This window comes from Camelus dromedarius, chromosome 8 (assembly GCF_036321535.1).
Source record: "Camelus dromedarius isolate mCamDro1 chromosome 8, mCamDro1.pat, whole genome shotgun sequence".
NCBI classification, from domain to species: domain Eukaryota; kingdom Metazoa; phylum Chordata; class Mammalia; order Artiodactyla; family Camelidae; genus Camelus; species Camelus dromedarius.
This window is the reverse complement of record NC_087443.1, coordinates 61,157,994-61,179,714: the sequence shown is the minus strand read 5'-3', so window position 1 is coordinate 61,179,714 and position 21,721 is coordinate 61,157,994. Positions and strand designations below refer to the sequence as shown.

The 21,721-nt window shown below is 43.4% G+C and overlaps 1 protein-coding gene across 1 annotated transcript; it reads right to left on the bottom strand.

Moving 5' to 3' along the window:
* Positions 1-120: 120 nt before the first annotated feature.
* On the bottom strand, positions 121-10,603 carry GSTO1 (glutathione S-transferase omega 1). Its single transcript, XM_031461720.2, has 6 exons — positions 10,365-10,603; positions 10,028-10,136; positions 6,801-7,023; positions 4,007-4,102; positions 1,121-1,227; positions 121-364 (listed from the first exon to the last, which is right to left on the bottom strand). Exons 1-6 carry the CDS (start codon positions 10,396-10,398, stop codon positions 211-213), a joined length of 723 nt encoding a protein of 240 aa, XP_031317580.1. The 5' UTR covers positions 10,399-10,603; the 3' UTR covers positions 121-210.
* Between the last annotated feature and the right edge of the window lie 11,118 nt (positions 10,604-21,721).

Sequence of the window (21,721 nt, the reverse complement as noted above, 5' to 3'; positions counted from 1 at the left end):
ACAGTCATTTGAGTATCCTGAGACAGAAAACGTGTTTACATTTCTGCAGGAGGGCCTTGAGGAAAGCTCACAGGCCATGGTGTCAAATCAGAGAAGGTGATCCAATGAGGCGTGAGAGCATTTGGTAAAATAAAAGCATGTTATTATTCAGCATGTTATTATTCATATTAGTGAAGGAAAATATATCTCCTTTTCTGACTCCTGTCCCCATCAGAGCCCACAGTCACAGGCCTCAGGGCTGTCCTGCAAGTAGAGGCGGAAAAATTGTTGATGGGTGCTCGGTTCAATGTAAAGTGATGCTACTGCGGGATCTTTCATCATGGCTGCCATCCAGAGCTTAAGATTTGCAGTGTGGTCAATACACCTGTGGGAGATGGAAAGCATGAAGGTGTGAGCGAGGCTAAATAGGAAGGCACTGCAACGTCTCCTATGCCTTATCATTTCCGCTCTGCAGTTTCATTTTGTTTCCCTCTAACCTTTTATAATATTTCTTTTAAAATACTTATTTAAAATGCACATAATCATCAAACATGAGATTTGGAAGATATTGTAGAGGTCTTTTGTCTGTGGAAGAGGAATCTTGAGTGAAGTGACTTGCTCAGCATGAGAACTTGTCCAAAATGAGAGACTGATAACTTCTAAAAATGAGAACATGAAAAACTATGGAGAATGTTATATATTTATTATTCTATGGTCAGATTGTGACTAAACATAACCCTGAGTAGCTCTAAGCTCTAAGAAGTTGGAATAAGCCATGGTGGCTGCTGAACTTCAAAACATGGAGTTTGGAAAATAGTGTGGGACTCTCGCTGGTGAATGGGAGGTAGCATTGGTCATACAATCCTGCTTGTTATATTGTTAAGGGTTTTTAACGGGGAGGGAAGGAGTATATTAGTCTTAAAACATTACATATCACAGAACTCCTCAGCCCTAGGGATGGGGAAGAGTGCTGAGTAGGTATATGACCTGCCCTGGTAAGTCCAAGACTCCTCTTGTCTGCTTGTTCCTATTCATGCCAGCTGTATGAAACATTTTAATTTTTCTTCAGGAAAAAAGGTTAATATATACTGTTCCAGTTATCATTATCCCAAATTATGCACAAAATATTCAGATGTCTTACTCATTTAACTCCATGGCTTCCAGCCGTTCAAACCAGGGCCAGATGAGGTAATCAATCAGAGAAGGAGAATTACCACCAAAGAAGGTTGTCTCCTTATTGGCCAGGACCTGAACATTAAAGAGGATAAGAGTACTTCTTACTTATGCATTTGATAAGATTCATCATCAGAAACGATGAAGGCAAGTTAAGTTAAGCAAGTGAGATCAGCAGCTTTTACCCTGACATATCCAAGCTGGCTTTTTTCTCTGATCAGTTTAAGCTTTAGAATCTCTTGTTTTGGGATGAAGCAAAACAATCAACAAAATAAACAGAAAATGAAGAAAAATAAAACAAGCTACGGCGTAAAAGATCTTTGTAATACATGTATCCAACAAAGGACTGGTATTCAGAATATAGAAAGAACTTCTGGGACTCTGTAAGAAAAAGGCAAACAACCCATAAGAAAATTGGACAAGACTTGGCCTTCACAAAAGAGGAAATCCAAATAGCCAATAACCAATTGAAAATGTGCTCAACTTTATTAGTCATCAGGGAAATGCACACTAGAACCAATATGTCATACCACTTCACATCCATGAGATTGGCTAAAATAAACAAGACAAAGTAAGGGTGTGGAACCACTGCTGACAGGAATGTAAATTGGTACAACCATGCTTTAAGAGTGTCTACTAAAGCTGAGTGCATGCATAGTCTATAACCCAGTAATTCTCCTCCTTGGAAATGTGAACATATATTCACCAAAAGATAGGTATAAGAATGTTCGTTGCAGCACTATTTTGTAATAGCCCGAAAGTGGAAATGTTTACTGTCCATCAGGAGTAAAATGGATAAACTGTGCAACAGTCACGTGTTAGAAAACTATCCAAAGAACAGGAATGAACTACACACAACATAGATGAACCTCACAAACCTAATACTGAATGAAAGAAGCCATACCCGAAAGAGTGCACATTATATGATTCTACTTGTATGAAGTACAGAAATCAGCCAAAACTAATATTCTGTTTCTTGAAACGGATGCTAGTTTTATGGCTGTGTTCACTGTAAATTCTTCAGGCTGTACACTTCTGCTTTGGTTACTTCTCTTCATATAATACTTTAATTAAAAATTTAGTTCAAATATACTGGAAATAATTGGATTAACTATTAAACAGATGCCAAATAAAATTCTTTGAAAACCAAGCACAAATAGTATATTTCTGAAATTTAAGAAGGTGAATTGGTAATTATGGTTTTGCAAGAAGGAGAACTGAGAATATTATGTGGCTAATGAACACCAAACCATTTTACCCTTTATAAAACGTCCAAGGTTTTTCTCAGGTCTCTCATAACATTCTGCATGTAGGTAGACTATATTTACCTGAGTATTTGGTTTTGGTCCTCTACCAAACTTACCATCTGAACAGAATGGACCACGTCTCACTTTCTACCTCCCATATCATCCGGCAGAGTGCATTGCAATTATTAGGCACTCAGACTTGTACAATGAACTGATATTATTTGGGTCTATCCTTAAACTAGTGCCTGGTAATTATATTATGCATAAATAAAATTAAGCATGGAAGGTTCAGTCAGAATGAAATACCCTCTTAGCAGCCTGAAACATGGAAGTGGTACTACTCACTTTAAAGCATGACTTAACCTGGACTCTGTGAACTTGGGAAAAAAATTATATGCCCCCACCTAACCCCCAATTTAACAAGTAGTATGCATATTTTCTACTGCTCTGGGGATCGACACCCCTAACCTCCACCTTGCTCAAGAGTCAAATGTAGTTGTATATAGAGATTTTTTTTTTAGTTGGGTAAGATGATCATCTTCATGTCCGTATATATGAAAACTTAGATGAAATAGGTAATTGTCAAGAAAAACATAAATTACCAAAGCTGATTCAAGAAGGAATATAAAATCCCCCACATTAAGGAAACTGAACTACTAATGAAAAAAAAAAAAACTGTAAAAGTCAGCAGACTCAAATGTTTTACAGAAGCAGCCAAACCCTGTCAAATGGTTTCAGAGCTTAGAGATCCAGACAGTTACCCAATTTATTTTATGAGGTAGAATGTCCTTGATATAAAAACCAAATAAAGCCACTATAAGAATAAAATAATCTACTTTAAGAATAAGCAAAAATCCTTTAAATATTAACTAAGTCTAGAGTATATATGAATATCAATTGAAAACAAGCAGGTTTTATTCCAGTAATGGTTCAACACCAGAAAAAATCTCTCAATGACACTATACTCACTAGATTAAAGGGGAAAAAATTCTACAAATATTTCAATAGATGAAACAGATGCAGACAAAATATTTAATAAAATGGCACACTCATTTATGACTTTTAAAAAATTAGCAAACTAGTTACAGAATTTTATAAATTAAAAAATTATTCTTCTGAAAAAAAAATCTACAGCAAACTTAGTAGTACTTACTGATAAAATGTTAGGATGCATTCCCATAATTATGTAATAAACATTTTAACATAATTGTATTTATATAAGTTTACTACATATTAAGTGGAAAAAATACAGAATGATTTATGTTCTGATTACAGTTGTTAATTTTTTTAAATATATGATCAAGGATTGAAAATAAGCATGGAAAAATGGAAATGGGTGACAAACTGAAAATGGGGGTGAAATTTTTCCTTGATATTTTAATGTCAGTGTATCAAAATGTTTGAAAAGCAAGCCCATGACAAAACATTTTTAGGTGTTTTGGTTTATATCTTAAATGCAACAGCTTACAGCTATCTGTTGCAAACTAAAATTTCCTATCTGATATTATTACTAAGTGATATTGGAGATGGGAATAGGAGGAAACCAGTAGAAGATGAGGGTGGATACAGTGTATGACTGATAAAAGCAAGAAGAAAGGATCGATTACCTCATCTAGCTTGCTGAATTCTTTACGCAGTTCTTCTAAGCCAGAGATGTTTTCCTTCTTTTGCCATCTAACAGAGTCTTTTACCAAAGGTGGTACCTAGAGAGACAATAATTTCTTAGCTTATCAGTGTGAGGCTAACTGTACCAGCCCACTCTTATAAAAGCACAATAGAACCCTGTGGTCCCAGTGTCAGGATGTTCTAGAATCCTCAAAGGTGCACCAATGCCTGTGCTCACGGAGGTCGGGTACTTAGAAACAGTTTTGTGGCCTAAGATGCTGTATTGGTCAGGATTTTATAAATTTCAAATAAAAGAACCCCTTTTGAGTTTGGTGAGTCTGAGTCAAAAATGTCCTAAAAGGACACTGAGTGGCTCATAGAATTGTTCAGAGTCTGAATAAACAGGCTTGGAACTCAGCTGGAACATTCCAAAATCATGCTTGGAACTGACCCGACGGAAAGCACCCACTGCCACCAGTGAGCCAAGGGCTAGATGCTACAGCTTGTGCCGCTGCCAGAGTTGGACTCTGAGGTAACCAGTGCCACTCTGGAATTTAATCTTGCAACCACTCTGGCTCCTGAAAGCCAGGAGCTCTACCGCCAGCCACTTTCACCAGCAGAACCAGCGTCCCACACCAAACCTGTTTCCCCACATTGCTCAGGTCTGAATTGAACTCTACCACGTATGTGTCTGAGAGGAAAAACCTAGGGCCCAGGCCTTGGCCCCAGCTGCAAAGGGAGCTGGGGAAGAGGATTTTCCTGATTTCTACCTTGGGGAGGGCATGAGAAGACAGTTCAAAGTGGCTAACTACCTGAAGACTTGTCACGTGTAGTGTCAGATGCTTTAATGCTTCTGGTGGAGGTGTTGGTGTGTTTTACTAAACTTTGGTCTTTGATATTGTCTCACTGCAAGACAGAAGTCCACTCATCCCCAGTAAGTAAACATGCCCTTGTGTACAAGGGAATGTCCTGAAACCCCGTGCATGTGGGTACAGCTTGCCTTCATTAGAATTGAAGGTGTGCAGCCAGCCCTTCCTTCCACATTTCCATCTGCACCTGCCTGGTCTTTCATCTCTGCTTCTCCTTAATTGTCTGCTCCATATTATTTTCCATGTATCAGTTCCCTCTGCAATGACCTTATTTCCTTGCAATGCTTATGTGGCTTTGGTTTGTCGTGTCTCCAGTGATGCAGCCCCAAAGCCTCAACACATTTACTGTCTTAGTCTCTCTATCTCACTTCCAAGTGCCGAGGAGAGATGAAGATTGGGCAGAAAGTGTGGGTGGGGACGTTGGTTTGCTGGGCTGTGGCCAGGAGGGCAGGGTCATATGGTACGTAAGGGCACCTCTTCCCTTAATGTGAACAGGCAAGTTATCTGGGCAGCTCCAGCTTTTAGCTCATTTCCTTTCTACACAGTACAATGAATCTCAGTTGTTTTGTTTTTTTTTTTTAATTCTCAAACACACTTGTTCGAAATCCTATTCCCTGTCCATCATCTTTGACAGCTGCTGTCTCTACCATTCTTTCATTCTCATTCTGCTCAGCTAGACAATGCCCTCTTCCTTTCCAATTGGTTTCCCCTTGCCTTAAGGGCAAAATTTCACCTTAAGATCATGTATCCTTAATCAAAATGTTCTCCCCACAAGTCTCATTTTCCAGTTATTTTTTTCAGCATTTCTTTCTCTAGAGATAAGATCTTTCGTTACATGCTTATGTATATCCTGACAAGGTAACAGGATTACAGAGCTATAACCTGACATTGCTAATTGTCTATTGTTGGTCATTTCTTTGTTAATACTAATTGTTTGAACTAATCTGCAAAATTGGTGGTATTAAAACAGAGACAGTTCTTCCACAAGAATACCCTTTACTCAGTCTGCAAGTAGCTACTGCCAACACACTGGAGATGCTCACAGCTAGACAGTGTGGCTAGAACAACAAGAGCTAACACCGAGTATTTACCATGTGTTGGACTCTGCTGTTTGGTGTTTTATATTAACCAATCTTTATCTATGGAGAAGGAATAATTATTATACTCATTTTACAAATGATGAACTGAAACCAGAAGTAAAGTAGTAAGCAACTTGCTCTGACTCACAGTTAGGAAGTGGCAGAGCTGGTCACAAGCCTAGGCAGTGAGCCGACAGTGATGGAAACACAGCCCTCACCCTAAAGGAGCTGGAAGTCCTGGTACAACACAAAAGCAAGAAGATGGGCAGTCACCACAGGGGGAGGCTAGCACATGTGGGAACACAGAGCTGGGCATTAACCCAGCCTGGACAAGCTTCTGGAAGACAGCAGTATCTGGGCAGAGGTAGTTGTCCCTCAGTTCCTCAGGGGGTTGATTCCAGGACTCCCAGCAGATACCAAAATCCACTGATACTCAAGTCCTTTATATAAAATGACCCAGTGTAGTGGGTTTCAGTATCTGAGGGTTCTCCACATATCGGAGCACACACACTGTATATGAAAAAGGATTTGGAGATAACTAGGCAAATCGAGAAGAGGGAACAGTCTTCCAGCAAGAGTTGAGAAGAAGGTGGCAAGTTTGGGAAAACTGACAACATTCAGCATGGCAGGAATATAAAGTGTCAGGAGAAGAGTGAAGAAGAGGTGTAACTCTGGAGACATAAACAGGATCTGGACCATGAAAGGTCTTGCAGGACATGTCAGAGCTGACAAGAGTATAATCCTGTTTGTTTTCCACTCCCAAATCACTAGACCATAAGTGACAGCGCTGATTTAGCTTAAAAAACAAAGTTGCTTTAAATAGAAGCTGAAATGTCTTAAACACACACCTTAGAAAACAACTCAAAGACCATCTTTTGGCAAGCTTTCTCATAGGGGTCATCTGGCAACAGCTTCTTCCCCGGATATGCTTCATCCAGGTACTCGCAGGTGATGGCAGATTCGCAGATCACTTGACCCCGACTGTTTTCCAGAACCGGCACCAGACCAAGGGGATTCTTCTTGAAGAACCACTCAGGCTTATTTTTCAGGTTGATATTGATGACTTCATGCCTGAAAGACACATAGAAGACAGTGAAGAGAGTAACTTTTTTTATTTTTTTGTATGTCTGAATAAAGTCTCATGGGTCCTATCATCCACTTAGCTGATCAGACCCTCAAATTTAGGAGTCAACCGGGCCTTGATTTTTTTCCCCCACCCTCTCTTCCAGAAATCATATGGATCAGCAAGACCTGTCCGCTAGACCTCCAAATCACATTCTGGATTTATCCACTTTTCAGCTTTAATTCTACCACCTTGTCTAAGACATTATTAGCCACCTGGACCTCTACAATAGTCCCCTGCTGGCCCTTCGGCTTCCACTGTGGCCTCCCTATAGTCCATTCTCCACACATAAGAAAAAATTGGATCAGACCACCAACCTGCTTACTTACAACCCCTCTATTGTTGTTCATTGCAATGAGGATAAGCTCTAAACCCCTTTCAAGCCATTTGATCAGGACCCTGCTTACCTGTTAACACCTGTTACTGTGACTTTCCCCCTGGTCATTATGATCTGGCCACACTGACCTTTTTTATACACTTTGAATTCTTTCTTCATTGAACTGATGATAAGTATCTGAAATTACCTGGCTCACTTAATTACATGTTTATTATGTCACCTCCCGTAGAATGTAAGCTTCATGAAAGCAGGGATATTGTGTGCCTTGTTCATATTCATAAACAAACATGCAAACGAGCAAAATTTTTTAAGAATTTAAATGCTGTGAAGAAATATAAATAATTTCAGATAGGTATGCAGTACATATTTGTTGAATAAATGAGTGGAAATGCTCCAAGATTATCAGTAAGATACTCCATTTGGGGCTAAGGGGTTTCTTAATTGTATATTATATGAGGCAATAATTGAATTGTGTTCACACCCCACTTTACGGGGATCACGTTGATAAAGTTCAATTCCTTTTGTTAATTTTAATAGAAAGTTCCTCCCTTTTTACAAGAATATTAGGAAATCCAAAAAATCAATCCACAAAATAATCTTTCAGATTAAATCTCTATGCACTGATTTTTTTTTTTAAATGTTACATGGATGAGTCACACTAAGTAAACCCCTAAAAAAGAAAGCAGGTGAAGTCCAGGCTATGTTAAGAATGTCTTTAGATCTAACTTGCATCTTGCCTGAGAGATTTTAGGGGAAATAAGAAAAAGGAAAGTTTCGCATAATTGTTAAAGCCAGGTCCGTATCATCGTCAAAGCTGAGTAAGTGTTCAATAGAACAGATTAATTACTCTTTGTTTCTTATTTCCCCATCCACTTCAGTAGCTAGAATAGCATTTATCTTGTGGATTTAAATATGTAACCCCTTCCTGGAACAAAGGAATAGCAGAGTAAACATTGGTGTCTGTGTATAGAAAGTTTCATGTGCTGACAGATTACTGGACACTCTGATACAAGCCACTGCAAGAAAAATGAGTCTTCTTGCCAAGGAATTATCAGCATTTCTGAAATTTTATACTATGAAAAGAAAAGGTAAATCCTTGGTGTCTGTAATAAAGAGGTTTCTCATAACACTTGAATTTTGGTAACCTGGCACGGTGAGCCAACAAATCAATATACCTTGCCACAGTTTTACAGAAAATCATGCTTCCTTATATTTTGTCATGTGGTAAAATCAAATACCTCTCTAGTCAAAGTCTCCTGGGACTCCAACTTACAACTAATCTATGAACATAGTAGACCCCTGTTGTTTGCACAGCTGTTACCACTCTTTGCCCACTATACACACACTTGTATGGTACAATCACTCAATTTTCCTTTGGAAAACTGTCCCAGTGAGTAAGATAGGATTGTTTTCAGCACAGAGTTCCAGAGGGGCACTAACCCAGGACTTTGTGCCCCCAAATCTAGCTGTGTCTTGATCCTGGATTTTTCAATCATATGAGCAAAAGATGTATCTTTTTCCAATCCAATTAAATTGGATTTCCCTTAAATTCAATAAATGAATTCTGACTAACACAGTCTATATTACAGTATTTGAAAAAAATAATGTTTTGGATAAATGTTACTAAATGTTGATTATTTTGTTATGTGTTCAGACCAGTTTCACCCAAAAGAAGATGCAAAGCTTACTGAAGTGATGGCTAATCCAAAAATAGTTTTTTTTTTTCTTTAGAATATATCTTACTTTTCTTTTTGGGAAAAGAATTATCTGCCTAATTCTCCCCCTAGAAGACTAAAATTCTTTTATAAACTCTAAGCGCATAGATGGAAAATTTCTTCAGATTGAGGGCTATGTTTTAAACTTCCACACTACAGTTATCTAATGTCTATTCAACAGATTCCAAAGGTCCTTGACAGTGGGCAGTTCCAGTGGATATTCAGCTCAGAGAAAAGCCAAATGACTTGCATATTTCCTGTGGATCATCCATATGTCAAAATTTATAGTAGTTTCAATGAGGCTTCCCAAAACACCTAATTTTTAGGTGCAGACAATGTGACTCAAGCAACAACTCAAGCAATAGGAATATTCACAGTAGTTAATTCAGCACTCTGCCTTGAGGGTCAAATCTGGACTCTACAGGGGTGAATTATCAACTGCTCAGGAAGAGACCCTATACTTAGAATAACAGCAAAAGGTATTAGATAACCCAGACATGAATGGAGAAGTGGGGTGAAAGCAAAAGAACAGGGCACCTGCAGCAGAGATCTACCAAGTTAAAAGAGCCTTGGCCTGCGAATACCAACCAAGTGTTCTCAGTGTATCATTTACTTTACTAGAGTCCCAGCATTTCTAACGCACAAATCGTTAGGCTAATCTAAATAAGGTGTCCTAGACAGGTGGAGTCTGTGCCATTCCCCCCGCCCCAACCCGGTGGAAGGGTTCGAAACTTTCTATCCCCCCTACCGCCCCCTACCCGAACAAAAATACGGCAGAGAATAGTTTATTTCCGCAGTAAAGGAATTTGCGGGGACCCTACAGGAGATTCCCACCCGTGCCGCCCGCAGCTGCAGCTCGTTCCCGGCTGGGTGGGGAGCTGCCCCCGCATTGGTCCTCACCGAATTCCCTTGGCCTTCAGGACCAGGAGTGTCCTCTGGGCAAAAGGGCAGAATCTCATACTGTAGACGCGGATCAGGCCCACGGGGACCGGCCCTGGGGGCGCGCTTCCTGCCGAGGAGAAGAGGAGGTGGTCACAGACCATATATCGGCGGGGACCTAGAGACTCCTGCCGCCCCGCGGCGGGGCGCGGAGAGGTCTCGCGCTCGGCGGCCCTGGCCCGTTCCCCTGGGTGGGGGCCTTCCTTTGCGGCTAAGCTCCGGAGCAGCAGCACCTGGACATGTGGCCGTAGGGTCGCCCAGATCCCCACACCCTCGGATCGCGGCGGGCAGGTCTTACCCTTCCCCAGGCTCCTGGCTGATGGTCTAGACATCGCGGCGCAGCACAGGCCGAGCTCCCACTCCGGGTTGCGGAAGATTCAGGGAGTCGTTCGCCCCTCCCTCTCTCCTTTTCTCCCTCCTATTTATCTCAGAAATGCTAGCCCGGGGCGGCCACCGGCTTGGCCGGGTTGGGTGCCTTAGGGCCGCCGCTGCCCTGTAGCCGAAAACAAGTAGGAGCACAGAATCCCCGTGGACCACCTGACCCCGCTCCCAAGGCCGGATATCCCACCCTATGCGAAAGGAAGGCGGTGCCGTCGCCGATTGGGCGCTAGAAGAGAGATCAGGGCCAGAAGCCCAGCCCATGCACCCTGACCCAGGATCGATCTTCCTTGTTTGTTGAGGGTAAGTCTTAAAACGCCACGTTGAACTGTGCCAAAGTTCAACGTGCTGGCCAAGAGGTGAGCCAAGTTGAGATACACAAAAGAAGCTTGAAATCCCCAGAGCCTTTCCTGGACCCTGACAGATGGTGGTCTCTGGTCAGCTCTGCACAAGGGTCCATGCCTCAGCCCATCCCTGACTCTAACACTGACTCTGACGTCCCAGGCCCGATGCAAGGGCAGGAGTGAGACAGGAGCTCTCCTGCCTCAAGGTTTCCCTGACTTAAGGACCTGTGGCACAGGGCTCAGTGCTTGTTCAGTGTTCTAGAACATGCTCTCTGAAGGCTCTTTCCTATGGCCTGGGGCCAGGTCGCTCAACCACCTGGACAGCATTTTCTTTTTCTGTCAGAACTAGCTTAATGTGATTACTGGGAGGGCCATTTTTCCTCCTGTCAATCATAGGGTTTTAATTTTAACCTAAAGGAAACAGCACAACTCTAGATATTGTTAACCTCAAAATAATGGTCTTCTTTCAAAAACATATTAAATATGCAGAGTTTGAAGCCCTAGTAGGGGCACGGGCTCAGAGTCAGGCAGGTAGTCTGAGTGAATTTAGTCCCCAGGTATATGAAAAATGTCTGGCCAGACTATGGGCTCCATCAGGCTGTCTTAATTAGGAAAGAGGGGGTTCCAGGGCACATAATCCAGATACTGGAAAAAAGTAGTCAATGTTTTGTTTGCGTAGATAGCCGGCTGATAGCTCCTGTGTCATTTATTGGGTGAGGAGATGTGGTGTTTTTATTCTGACTAGCTCTATTATTGGATAGGCAGAGTAATAAGATTGTTATGGAAATGACAGGCCAGCCAAGAAACAAGCAACACTCGGAGGGTTGGAGTACTCAGATTTATTACGCTGGCAGGCTCAGAGGGGCTTCTGCTCCGAAGCTCTGAGCACCTCCAAGACATGTGCATGAGGTTTTATAGGGTTAATTACAAGCTTGGGGTATTCGGCCAATAGGCATGAAACAGCTTTAGCAGCATCATTATCACAAAAGTAGAGGCAGGGAGGCAGCAAACCAACATTTCAAGGCCAGATATGTCTCTTTGAAAATCCAGCAGGCTAGCAAAAAAAACATGAACAGGGAATCAGCAAACTGACAATTATTAACTTAGATTTACGAGTTAGCCCAGCAGAACTCAGATCAGTAATGCGACACTTGTTATACTTAGATTTGTGACTTAGCTTGTTAGCCCAGCTGGGCTTTTCCTTCACAAGATAAGCACACAACAGCTCCAACAGTTCTAAGTCCTGGTAACCAGCATGCAGTTAACTTCTTCTACCCGGTCGGGGTTTAGCATGTGCAAAACAACTCAAGGATATGGCTCTGGATATTATGTATAGCCCTTGATGAGGAACTAAAGGTCTTTGACCTTATGGCTAAACTATCATTATTTTGTCTTGTTTGACTGTTTTGTTGTTGTTGTTGTTTCTCATGTCCCTTCTTAAACTTGCTCTTTGGAACTGGGGGAAAGCCTAGGAGGCTAGCTTTTCTACAAACAAGAGGCAGGAAATATGGGGGAGTCTCCCTGGGAAGGCTCCACAGGGTCCTGCTTGGTTTCATGTGACTAAACCCTTTCCCACTCAGAGTTCTCTGCTTTTGCACTTTGAAACAAGACTGCTTACTGTGTTTGAATGCTGTGAGGTTTGTACTTAGTGCCCCTGCTGACATCGGAGGTGGACACTAGGGAGTGTGGGGAAGATCTGAGTGGCGAAGTGTTTGGATAAGGGAGAAGGCAGGTTAGTGAATTTGTCCACCCCATCCTTTCAGAAAGTATGAATGTATTGCTTCTCTTATAACTAATTATCCTTTCCTAGTGGAATCAGTGAACTATTTTCTAACTTCTCTTGGGTTCCAATTTGTGGTCCCAGAGGTTCTTATGAATTAGTGTAGTATTAGCAATAGTAACACAAGAAGGCTGAGGAATGCTTTCAATAGAAAACAAATCTTATTAGCCTACATTGATTTGGGTATGTAGGTCTAGATGAAACATGTTGAAGCCTGATACCAATTCTTTACTTTTTCAACTAGAATTACACTCTTTATATAAAATATTTTTAAAGATCAAAAATCAAAATTGAAATAAAATTTTTAGCTTTAAACCGTTTCGATCTGTATTTTCACTCTTTCATTCTTGTAATTTTTATTTTGACTTTTAAATTTAAGTAAAGCATTCAAAATAGTTGAGTAAATGGTTTATGGATCTCTTGCCCTGGAATTAGGAATGGGCTTGATTTGACAGTCTCCCTCTCCACTTCAAACTAACTCCCTCAGTCTCCTTCTTTGAAGCATTATCCAAAACTGTATGTTTAGTGTCTTATTTGCTTGGATGTTGGTTACAAACCCTTTCCATGTTTAAATCTGTTTAAACTTATTTCAGCATCAAGATCAAGTTAGGCAAACTTGGGACAAGAAATGAAATCATAAAGCTATTTTCCACATACATATTCAAAGTTAGAAAATAGTTTGAATTGCTTAGATTAAATGCACAACATAATAACATTCAGTCATTTTTACAATCTGGCCCAGAATCTCCATAAAAATGTGACCTCTTCCCATACTGTTTATTCTAAAACTTTCAGGAATTATGAAGGATTCCTTATTTTTTTCTTATTCCAAAAAAATGGTCCATTCAAGTTAAATGCCCAATTCAATTTAAAATTTCAGGTCTGCACATCTCCTAGAAGGAAGGATTCTTTAGATACTTAAAACTACCTAGGTTCAAATCCATTTGAAAGTTGTGAGAATTTGGCCAAAAATCTTAACTTTTCTGAGACTCAGTTTCCTTGTCTATACAATAGGTTTAAAATAATCCCTAAGTGTGTAAGACCCCGGGCACAGATAGCAGCTTTCTACAAGTTAGCTCTATTATCACAGCAGAGCAGAGAGGAAATCCGTGCTGGGCACACTGAGACTCCAGAGGAAGGTGGACCCAGGTCTGAATCCAACTCTGCCACTAACTAAATATGCAAACTGCAGCCTCATACTTCCCCTCTCTGAGCCTGTTTCTTCTGTGGCATGGTTGTTGGAAGGATCAGATTTTATTAAGTTCTTGACACATAGTAGGAGCTCAATAAATTGTGATTTATTGTCACAATTATATAAAAGGGGTCAATTACCAGAGAATAAGTAGATACTTCTAATTGCAATTGATTATTCATTTACTGTAAAAACATTCATTATTTCCATCTTTTTACCCACAGAAACCATGCTCACTTCTTGCTTTTTCTAACTTTTATAAACATTGCCACCTGTCACAAAAAGCAAATAATTGCCTTGTGAAGGAAAAGGCAGGCTGGGCTAACTCATAAATCTAAGTTAATAAGCGTCGTTTTGCTGATTCCCTGCTCATGTTTTTTTTTTTTTTTTTCTAGCCAGCTGGATTTTCAGAGAGACATATCTGGCCTTGGAATGTCGGTTTGCTGCCTCTCGGCCTCTGCTTTGTGATAATGATGCTGATAAAACTGTTCCATGCCTATTGGCCAAATACCCCAAGCTTGTAATGAACCCTATAAAACCTCATGCACACATTTTGGAGGTACTCAGAGCTTCGGAGCAGATGCCCCTCTGATCCCACCAGCATGATAAATAAATCTGAGTACTCCAACCCTCCGAGTGGTGCTTGTTGCTTGGCTGGCCTGTCATTTCCGTAACATTTCTGTAGGCCCCAGTGAGACTCAACTACGCTGGCCCCTTGAGCCACTGGACTGGTGGCTCCAGCCGACTTGGGGACAAGACTCTGATAACGAATGAAGTGGGGCTACCCGACGGTATTCCAGGTTCTCTTTCATGACAGCGACTTGGCACCCCCCTCCCCGCCCCCAGGTGGCTGGGCTACAACCAGAGCCAGACTTGGTGGAGGGACGGACAGACTCACCAGGTGGCCGTCCGGACAAGTTAGGAACCCCTGGGGAGTAAATCAAGTCCTGTCCCTAGTGGACAGAAGAGGCTGATCCCCTCCTACAGGCTCCCCGTCTGACAGTATTCTGGACAGGGAGATCAGGTTAGATTAGGGATGCCCCAGTGATAGGGAGGGGAATGTGCAAATAGCCTCTGTATGTTTGTGTGAGTGAATGTGCGGCCTGTGAAGCATGTGGTCAGGCTCGAGTTCGTAGCGTCACAGCATTCTGCTACGGAGTTCGACCTCATATAGCTCAGGGCGGTATTGACCCCTTGGGGTATCAATCTGAGTCAGCGGCTTGTACTGACCTGCCAAAGCTAAGAGGCACCTTCATCCCCACAAGGGGAGCGGCCAGGCAGACGCAGCGAAAACCCCCCCTTGTCTTGTCTGCGACACTGGCACAGGGTGGCTACACTGGGAGGGAAAGGGACATAAAACAGCATATAAGTAAACGACCCCTGTGCCCTTGGGGACTGAAAGGAGGCTACTTTAAAAAGGGATGCGACTTTGTCACCAGTCCCCCGGTATATCCTGTCGCGATTAATAAACCAGCCTTAATAATACCCCTCTGTCTAAAATAAAGCCGACAAGATCTGAGCCAGAGGGAGCTACCCCAGGACTGACTGGAACCCTCTTCTGAGGTCCCCTTTTGGTCCATTTATTCTGCCACCAGCCAGCCATCCTGGCCTCATATTTTGTCAATTTAGGCTATAGAGAAGTCTTTGTGCAGGGACCCCCTAGAGCTCATCCAGGCCCAGGAGAGCCTCAGGGACACCTGCCTATCATGGAACCCTAACTCATTGGCAGCACTGACAGCCAAGCAGATAGATATTAGGCCCAGCGAGGCAGCAGAGTTTTTGAGAACTCCACTGTTTTGAGAAGTGAAAACAAAAACAAAAACAGAGATACTGGGATCATAGTCCTCGGTGACAGGAACAGACCCACACCTATAGGCCATAAAATCTGTTAACTAATAATAATGGGAACCTCAAAATCAAAGCCGACAGTTCTGGACTGCATGATTAAGAATTTTGAAAAGTGGTTCTCAGGAGACTATGGAGTTTAAATGAGCCCTGGAAGGCTCCATAATTTGTGTGAGCTTGAATGGCCAACCTTCAGAGTCAGGTGGCCCCAGGAGAAACTCTGGACCTAGCGACAGTGCAAGCAGTCTAAAGCAGTCTATCGAATAATCACTAGAACCCCAGGCCACCCAGATCAATTCCTGGCTGAATATCACCCAGACTCTACCCCCAGGGATTTGGTTCTACTCAAATGGACCTGGACAATGCAAGATATTAACAGCTCAACCAATCTAGGCCAAAAGACATATAGAGAAAAGCCTATTTTCCAGGGAGACACAGAGGACGAGATGTGCCTGCTCCCTCTGTATGCCCCTAGGGCACCAACACCTCCGGTCCCACTGGAGACACTGCCACCCTCTGTGTTACCAATTCCCCAACCTGAGGACCCAGAGGCAGAGCCCAGCCCCCAGCCTGAGCCAGTAGGAAGGAGACTTCGCTCAGCACAAACAGGGAGACCAGTACCGCCAGTCCTCCAAATGCCGCTGTGGGAGACACAAGGGCTGCAGCAAGTTGGGGGAGACGGGACTGTTCAGCCTGGGCACCCCGTACTCTGCTACCAACCCTTTAGCACTACAGCCCTTCTCAATTGGCGCCATCGTACTCCTTCCTACTCTGAAAAATAGCAGGCATTTCAATCACATTATGGTCTGAACATAATTAAGAAGAACTTCCACAATAATAGCAGATGAAGAGCCACTTTACCAACCGGTCAGGATTTTTGGCCTGCCCTCCAAAGAAAAGGAGCGGAAAGAATGTCTGAGAGGTCCACGGATGACGTCAGGGGGAGCTGCGCCAAGTGGCGGCAGCGGGTGGAGCAGCGGCCACAGCCGCCCGGCACCACCTCCACCTCAGCCGCTGCCGCCGCTGCTGCCGCCACCGCTGCCACCACCGCCACCGCAATGGCAACTTTCAGGGAGTGCCAGTCCCCGCCCAGTCCCGAAGCGATGCTGGGACAGTCATGGAGCTCTGTCATGAAGACATGCCAATATTTGGTCTCTGTCCAGCCCACGATGATTTCTACTTGGTGGTGTATGACGACTGTGATCAGCTGTCAAACCGCAGGCTATGACTGACCTTGTAGAGTCTATCTTTCATTCTCACCGGCCCACCTGGGAAGATGTTTGACAGCTGCTTCTGACCCTTTTCAATACTGAGGAAAACAGACACATTCTCATTGAAACATGAAAATGGCTGCAGGGCCAAGCCCCCAGGGACACACTGGATGTTGAGGGATGGGCCATGACACGGGCCTCTGACACCAGACCAGATTGGGACTTTCTCTCAGAGTCCTGACTCAGAATGTGGGGCCATGGCATTACCCTGTGGCCTATTTATCTAAAAGACTGGACCCTGTGGCATCAGGATGGCCACCCTGTCTGTGGGCCCTCGCTGCCACAGCCCCCCTGGTCAACAAGGCAGACAAACTCACACTGGGACAGACTTTAAATGTAAAAGTGCCCCACTCCGTGGTGGCCCTGATGAATGGCCCAGGTTACAAATGGATAACTAACACAAGGATGACCCACTACCAGGGGCTCCTATATGAAAATCCAAGAGTCCATCTAGAGATCATGCGAACCTTAAACCCAGCCACATATTTACCTGAAGGGGAAGGGCAGCCTGACCATGACTGTGAGGAAATAATCGAAGAAGTTTACGTTAGTAGGCCTGATCTAACTGACAAGCCTGTCAAAACCCAGACCTGGAACTCTTCACAGATGGCAGCAGTTACATGCAGGATGGACAATGGCGAGTAGGATATGCTGTAACAACAACTTGAGAGGCAATAAAGGCAGAGTCCCTTCTCCCAGGATGGTCTGCTCAGTGAGCAGATTTAGGCACTGGTCCAGGCACTAAGGGAAGGGAAAGGAAGACGAGTCAATATATACAATGATTCCAAATACACATTTGCAAAGTTACATGTACATGAAGCCATCTGTAAGGAGAGAGGACTCTTAACTGCTGGGAAAAAAGAAATTAAAAACAAGGAGGAGATCCTACAGTTACTGGAGGCAGTATGGGATCCAAAGGAAGTAGCTGTTATTCATTATAAGAGACACCAAAAAGGAAATGACCTTGTGAGCCAAGGGAACAGGCTGGCTGATCAAAAGGCAAAAGAGGCAGCTGCCTGGAAACACCCAGTAATTAAAGTTATGGCAGCGCCAGAGCTACCCGCTACCCCAGAATATAGCCACAATGAAGACAAGTGGGCACAGGCTGAAGAAGGGAAGAAAGAAAAGGACAGATGGTGGATCGTGATGGATGGAAGGGTTTTCGTCCTGGAACGACTAGCTTATCACATAGTCCAACAACAACATGAAGCCACACACATGGGAAAAACGGCTTTGGAGGCCCTCCTAAAGTGATGTTTCCTGATTTCTCGTCTCCCTACTCTGTGTGCATCAGTCTCCCAACGCTGCTTGCTCTGTGCTCAAAACAATCCAAAACAAGGGCCCACTGGGCCAATGGGAGGACAACGATGCGGATTGGCTCCCTTCGAAGATTTAAAAGTGGACTTTACTGAACTTGGGCCCAGTAAGGGATATAAGTACCTGCTGGTTTTCGTCTACACCTTCATAGGGTGGGTAAAAGCCTACCCCACCGGGACAGAGAAAGTAAGAGAGGTAGCAAAGGCTCTCCTCAGGGATGTCATCCCTTGGTTTGGAATGCCTACCTCCATTGGGTCCAACAACGGACCCACCTTTGTGACAGAGATTGTACAGCAAGTGGCAAAGACACTGAGAATCTACTGGAAACTATACACAGTATACAGGCCTCAAAGCCCAGGGAAGGTAGAACAAATGAATAGGACTCTAAAACAAATGATAGCTAAAATCAGTCAAGAAACTCAGCTCCCCTGGGTGGACATTTTACCCCTGGCTCTGTTGCAAATTAGATGCATCCCAAGATTTAACATTGGGTACTCTTCCTTTGAAATCCTCTATGGGCAATCGCCACCTTTAGTCAAGATGGGAAATCCCAACCTGGAGACAGGAAATTTAGGGCTCCACCAACAACTGTTGGGACTAGGACAAGTACTACAGGAAGTTTGGGGTTGGGTAATGGAGAGAATCCCCATTTCGTTAGGAGTCCAGGTGCATCCTCATAAGCCAGGCGACCAAGTATGGGTGAAGGATTGAAAAAAGGAGCCTCTCAAACCAATATGGAGAGGACCATATTTAGTGGTATTAACTACCCCTACAGCTGTTCAGGTTGCAGGAATCATCCCATGGATCCACCACTCCGGGGTTAAGAGAGCGACTTCACCTCAGACAGAGGGTCCCTGGAGAATTGAGAGCTTCCCGGGAGACCTGCTCAAGATCAAGATCAAGAGCGACCAGAGAAAGATCAACAAGCCCTGCTCTAGCCACACCCTGAAGCTGGCTAGTCAACACACAGCCAAAGCTTGAAGAAAGCTCAACAAAACTGTTAAATGTATTCCTCTTGTGCTCCCTTGCCTCTTTCCTTGTTTGCAATACTAGCCTGCTTATTGGCAGTGGGGCTGGCCAGCACTGCCCCACCTGACTGAAATATAGGCCATAAGATTCTGATACCTATTTTATACCTTGTTATAACTGGTGCCATCACCGCAGCATCATGTCTAAGATAATCCTAAGGCTGATGTTACTGATGCTAATGCCCTCACTCCCCTTGCTAGTGGGGCTCGGAGTGGCAACAGGGGTGGGTACAGGAATCGGTGGCATAGCCTCATCCTCTTATTACTATTATCAGCTTACAGGTGAGTTCAGCCAGGATTTCCAATGAACAGCAGAAACCCTGGGAGCTCTGCAAAATCAGACTGACTCTCTGGCCGAGGTGGTCTCACAAACAGAAGGGGTCTGGACCTGCTCACGGCCAGAGAGGGGGGACAATGCCTCTTCCTTAACGAAGAGTGCTGTTTTTATGCTGATCAATCAGGAATTGTCAGAGGGATGGTCCAAGAGTTACAAGACCGAGTGGGAAAGAGAAAACATATTTTAGACAAGGGCCCATGGATGGGCCCCTGGGGCTGGACCTCCTGGCTGGCACCAGTCATAAGTCCCTTGCTCCTAATTTTTGCAGCTCTGCTATTTGGGCCCTGTATCCTAAACTTCCTAACCTGCTTTGTCAGTGAGCAGATAGAGGCTATAAAACTCCAGATGTTAGCCTCCAATTATGAGCCTCTGCAACAGGTCAGTGATGATGCTTACTCCAACAAGGGTTGTGAAAGCATGAAGAGAGGGGAATGTGAAGCCCAGGCTGGGCTAACTCGTAAATCTAAGTTAGTAAGTGTTGGTTTGCTGATTCCCTGCTTTTTTTTTTTTTTTTTTTTTTTTGCTAGCCAGCTGGATTTTCAGAGAGACATATCTGGCCTTGGAATGTCGGTTTGCTGCCTCCCTGTGTCTGCTTTGTGATAATGATGCTGCTAAAGCTATTCCATGACTATTGGCCAAATACCCCAAGCTTGTGATGAACCCTATAAAACTTCATGCACACAATTTAGAGGTGTTCAGAGCTTTGGAGCAGAAGCCCTCTAAGCCTGCCAGTGTAATAAATCTGAGTACTCCAACCCTCTGAGTGGTGCTTGTTTCTTGGCTGGCCTGTTGTTTCCGTAACAGGCTAATACACAGGAGGACATTTATTCATCTACTAATGAACTATATCCTAATATGCTGTAAAATCTTCTCCCATGTTTAAGTGATCCTGGGAAACCTACTGAAAGGGTGAAAAATTTAGCGAAAATTCATCTTTCAGATATGGAGTTTGGCTGGAACTCAAGAGAGGCTGGGAGTGAGATGAACTCTTAGTGGAAAATAAATGTTTGTGTTCTGTGGGTGGTTGTGGACAAGTTTTGGTTTGGGGCTCAATAAATTTGAATTGACAACTGCTCTTTTGGCCTTTAGGACAAGCAGAATTCCCCTACAAAGGTATAAAACCTCATGCTGAGGATTAGGCTCATTCTGTCAAGACTGGTCTAGTGATTGGGGGGGGGGGGAGATTTGCAAGGAGAGAGGGAGCTGAGATGGGTAGACTGGGTTTAGGGGGCTTGGGCACTTCCAAAAATGGTGGAACACACTGGTTTTTCACCTTAAAAAACTCAGGGCTGTCCTTTGGGTCACTGATTAGAGAAAGAACTTGTGGGTCTTAGATTTTGTTTCCAGTACTGGTAAGTCTTTCACAGTGAGAATTGGAACTCATTTTCCTGATTTATCCCTCCCATCCCATTGCCCTTCTAGATTAATAAAGGCCACTCATCTTCTTGTGATCTGCATGGTGCAGAGGTCAGGGCATCTCCTCCTGAATACCAGTCACAGATAACCCCCAGAAACCAAGGTGGAGACCTCGGTTTTCATCTACAACTCAGTCAGGGTTTCAAGAAGTAAGACAGTCCCAAGATTACTTTTTCAATTTGATTTTGTTCAGTTTCTCTTTTGCTTAAGCACAGGGCAAGTTCAGCTTCCCTGAGTCATGGCAGATTCCACCTTCCTATGGCAGCATCTCCTTCCTATGTTTACACTTCCTGCCCAGATGACATCCTCTACCTACTGTTTCTCTGGGAGCAGTGGCAAGACTTGCCTTATCACATTTGTCTCTAAAATGCTCAGGTTGTAGTTAAAGGGAAGAAGAAGGGCAGGGAGGGCTTGATGGTAACACAAATAAGCGAACTAGGGAGGGAATGGCAACAGAAACTGCCCAGGGCTTCGAAAGTACTAGAGGAGAAAGCTTGAGTGTTGTCCAAGCCACTTCTCCCTGTGACTCAGCAATATGCGCTATGAAAACAAGATACCAAGAAATACATGCACTCTCATGTTTAGTGCAGCATTATTCCCAATAGTCAAGATATGGAAGTAATCTAAATCTAAACTTCCAGTTAAAAGATGAATTAAGTTCTGGGATTCTAATATATAGTACAATGACAATAGTTAATAATACTGTTTTGTATACTGAACATTGCTAACAGAGTAAATCTTAAATAT

What these genes read in the sequence shown, in the direction of transcription:
- GSTO1 (XM_031461720.2), bottom strand. Translation starts at nt 10,398, where the DNA reads ATGTCTAGACCATCAGCCAGGAGCCTGGGGAAGG. An exon ending in AATTCAGCAAGCTAGATGAG is followed by an intron (nt 1,228 to 4,006) that starts GTAATCGATCCT and finishes TTTAATGTTCAG; the next exon opens with GTCCTGGCCAATAAGGAGAC. An exon ending in GAAGCCATGGAGTTAAATGA is followed by an intron (nt 365 to 1,120) that starts GTAAGACATCTG and finishes CATCTCCCACAG; the next exon opens with GTGTATTGACCACACTGCAA.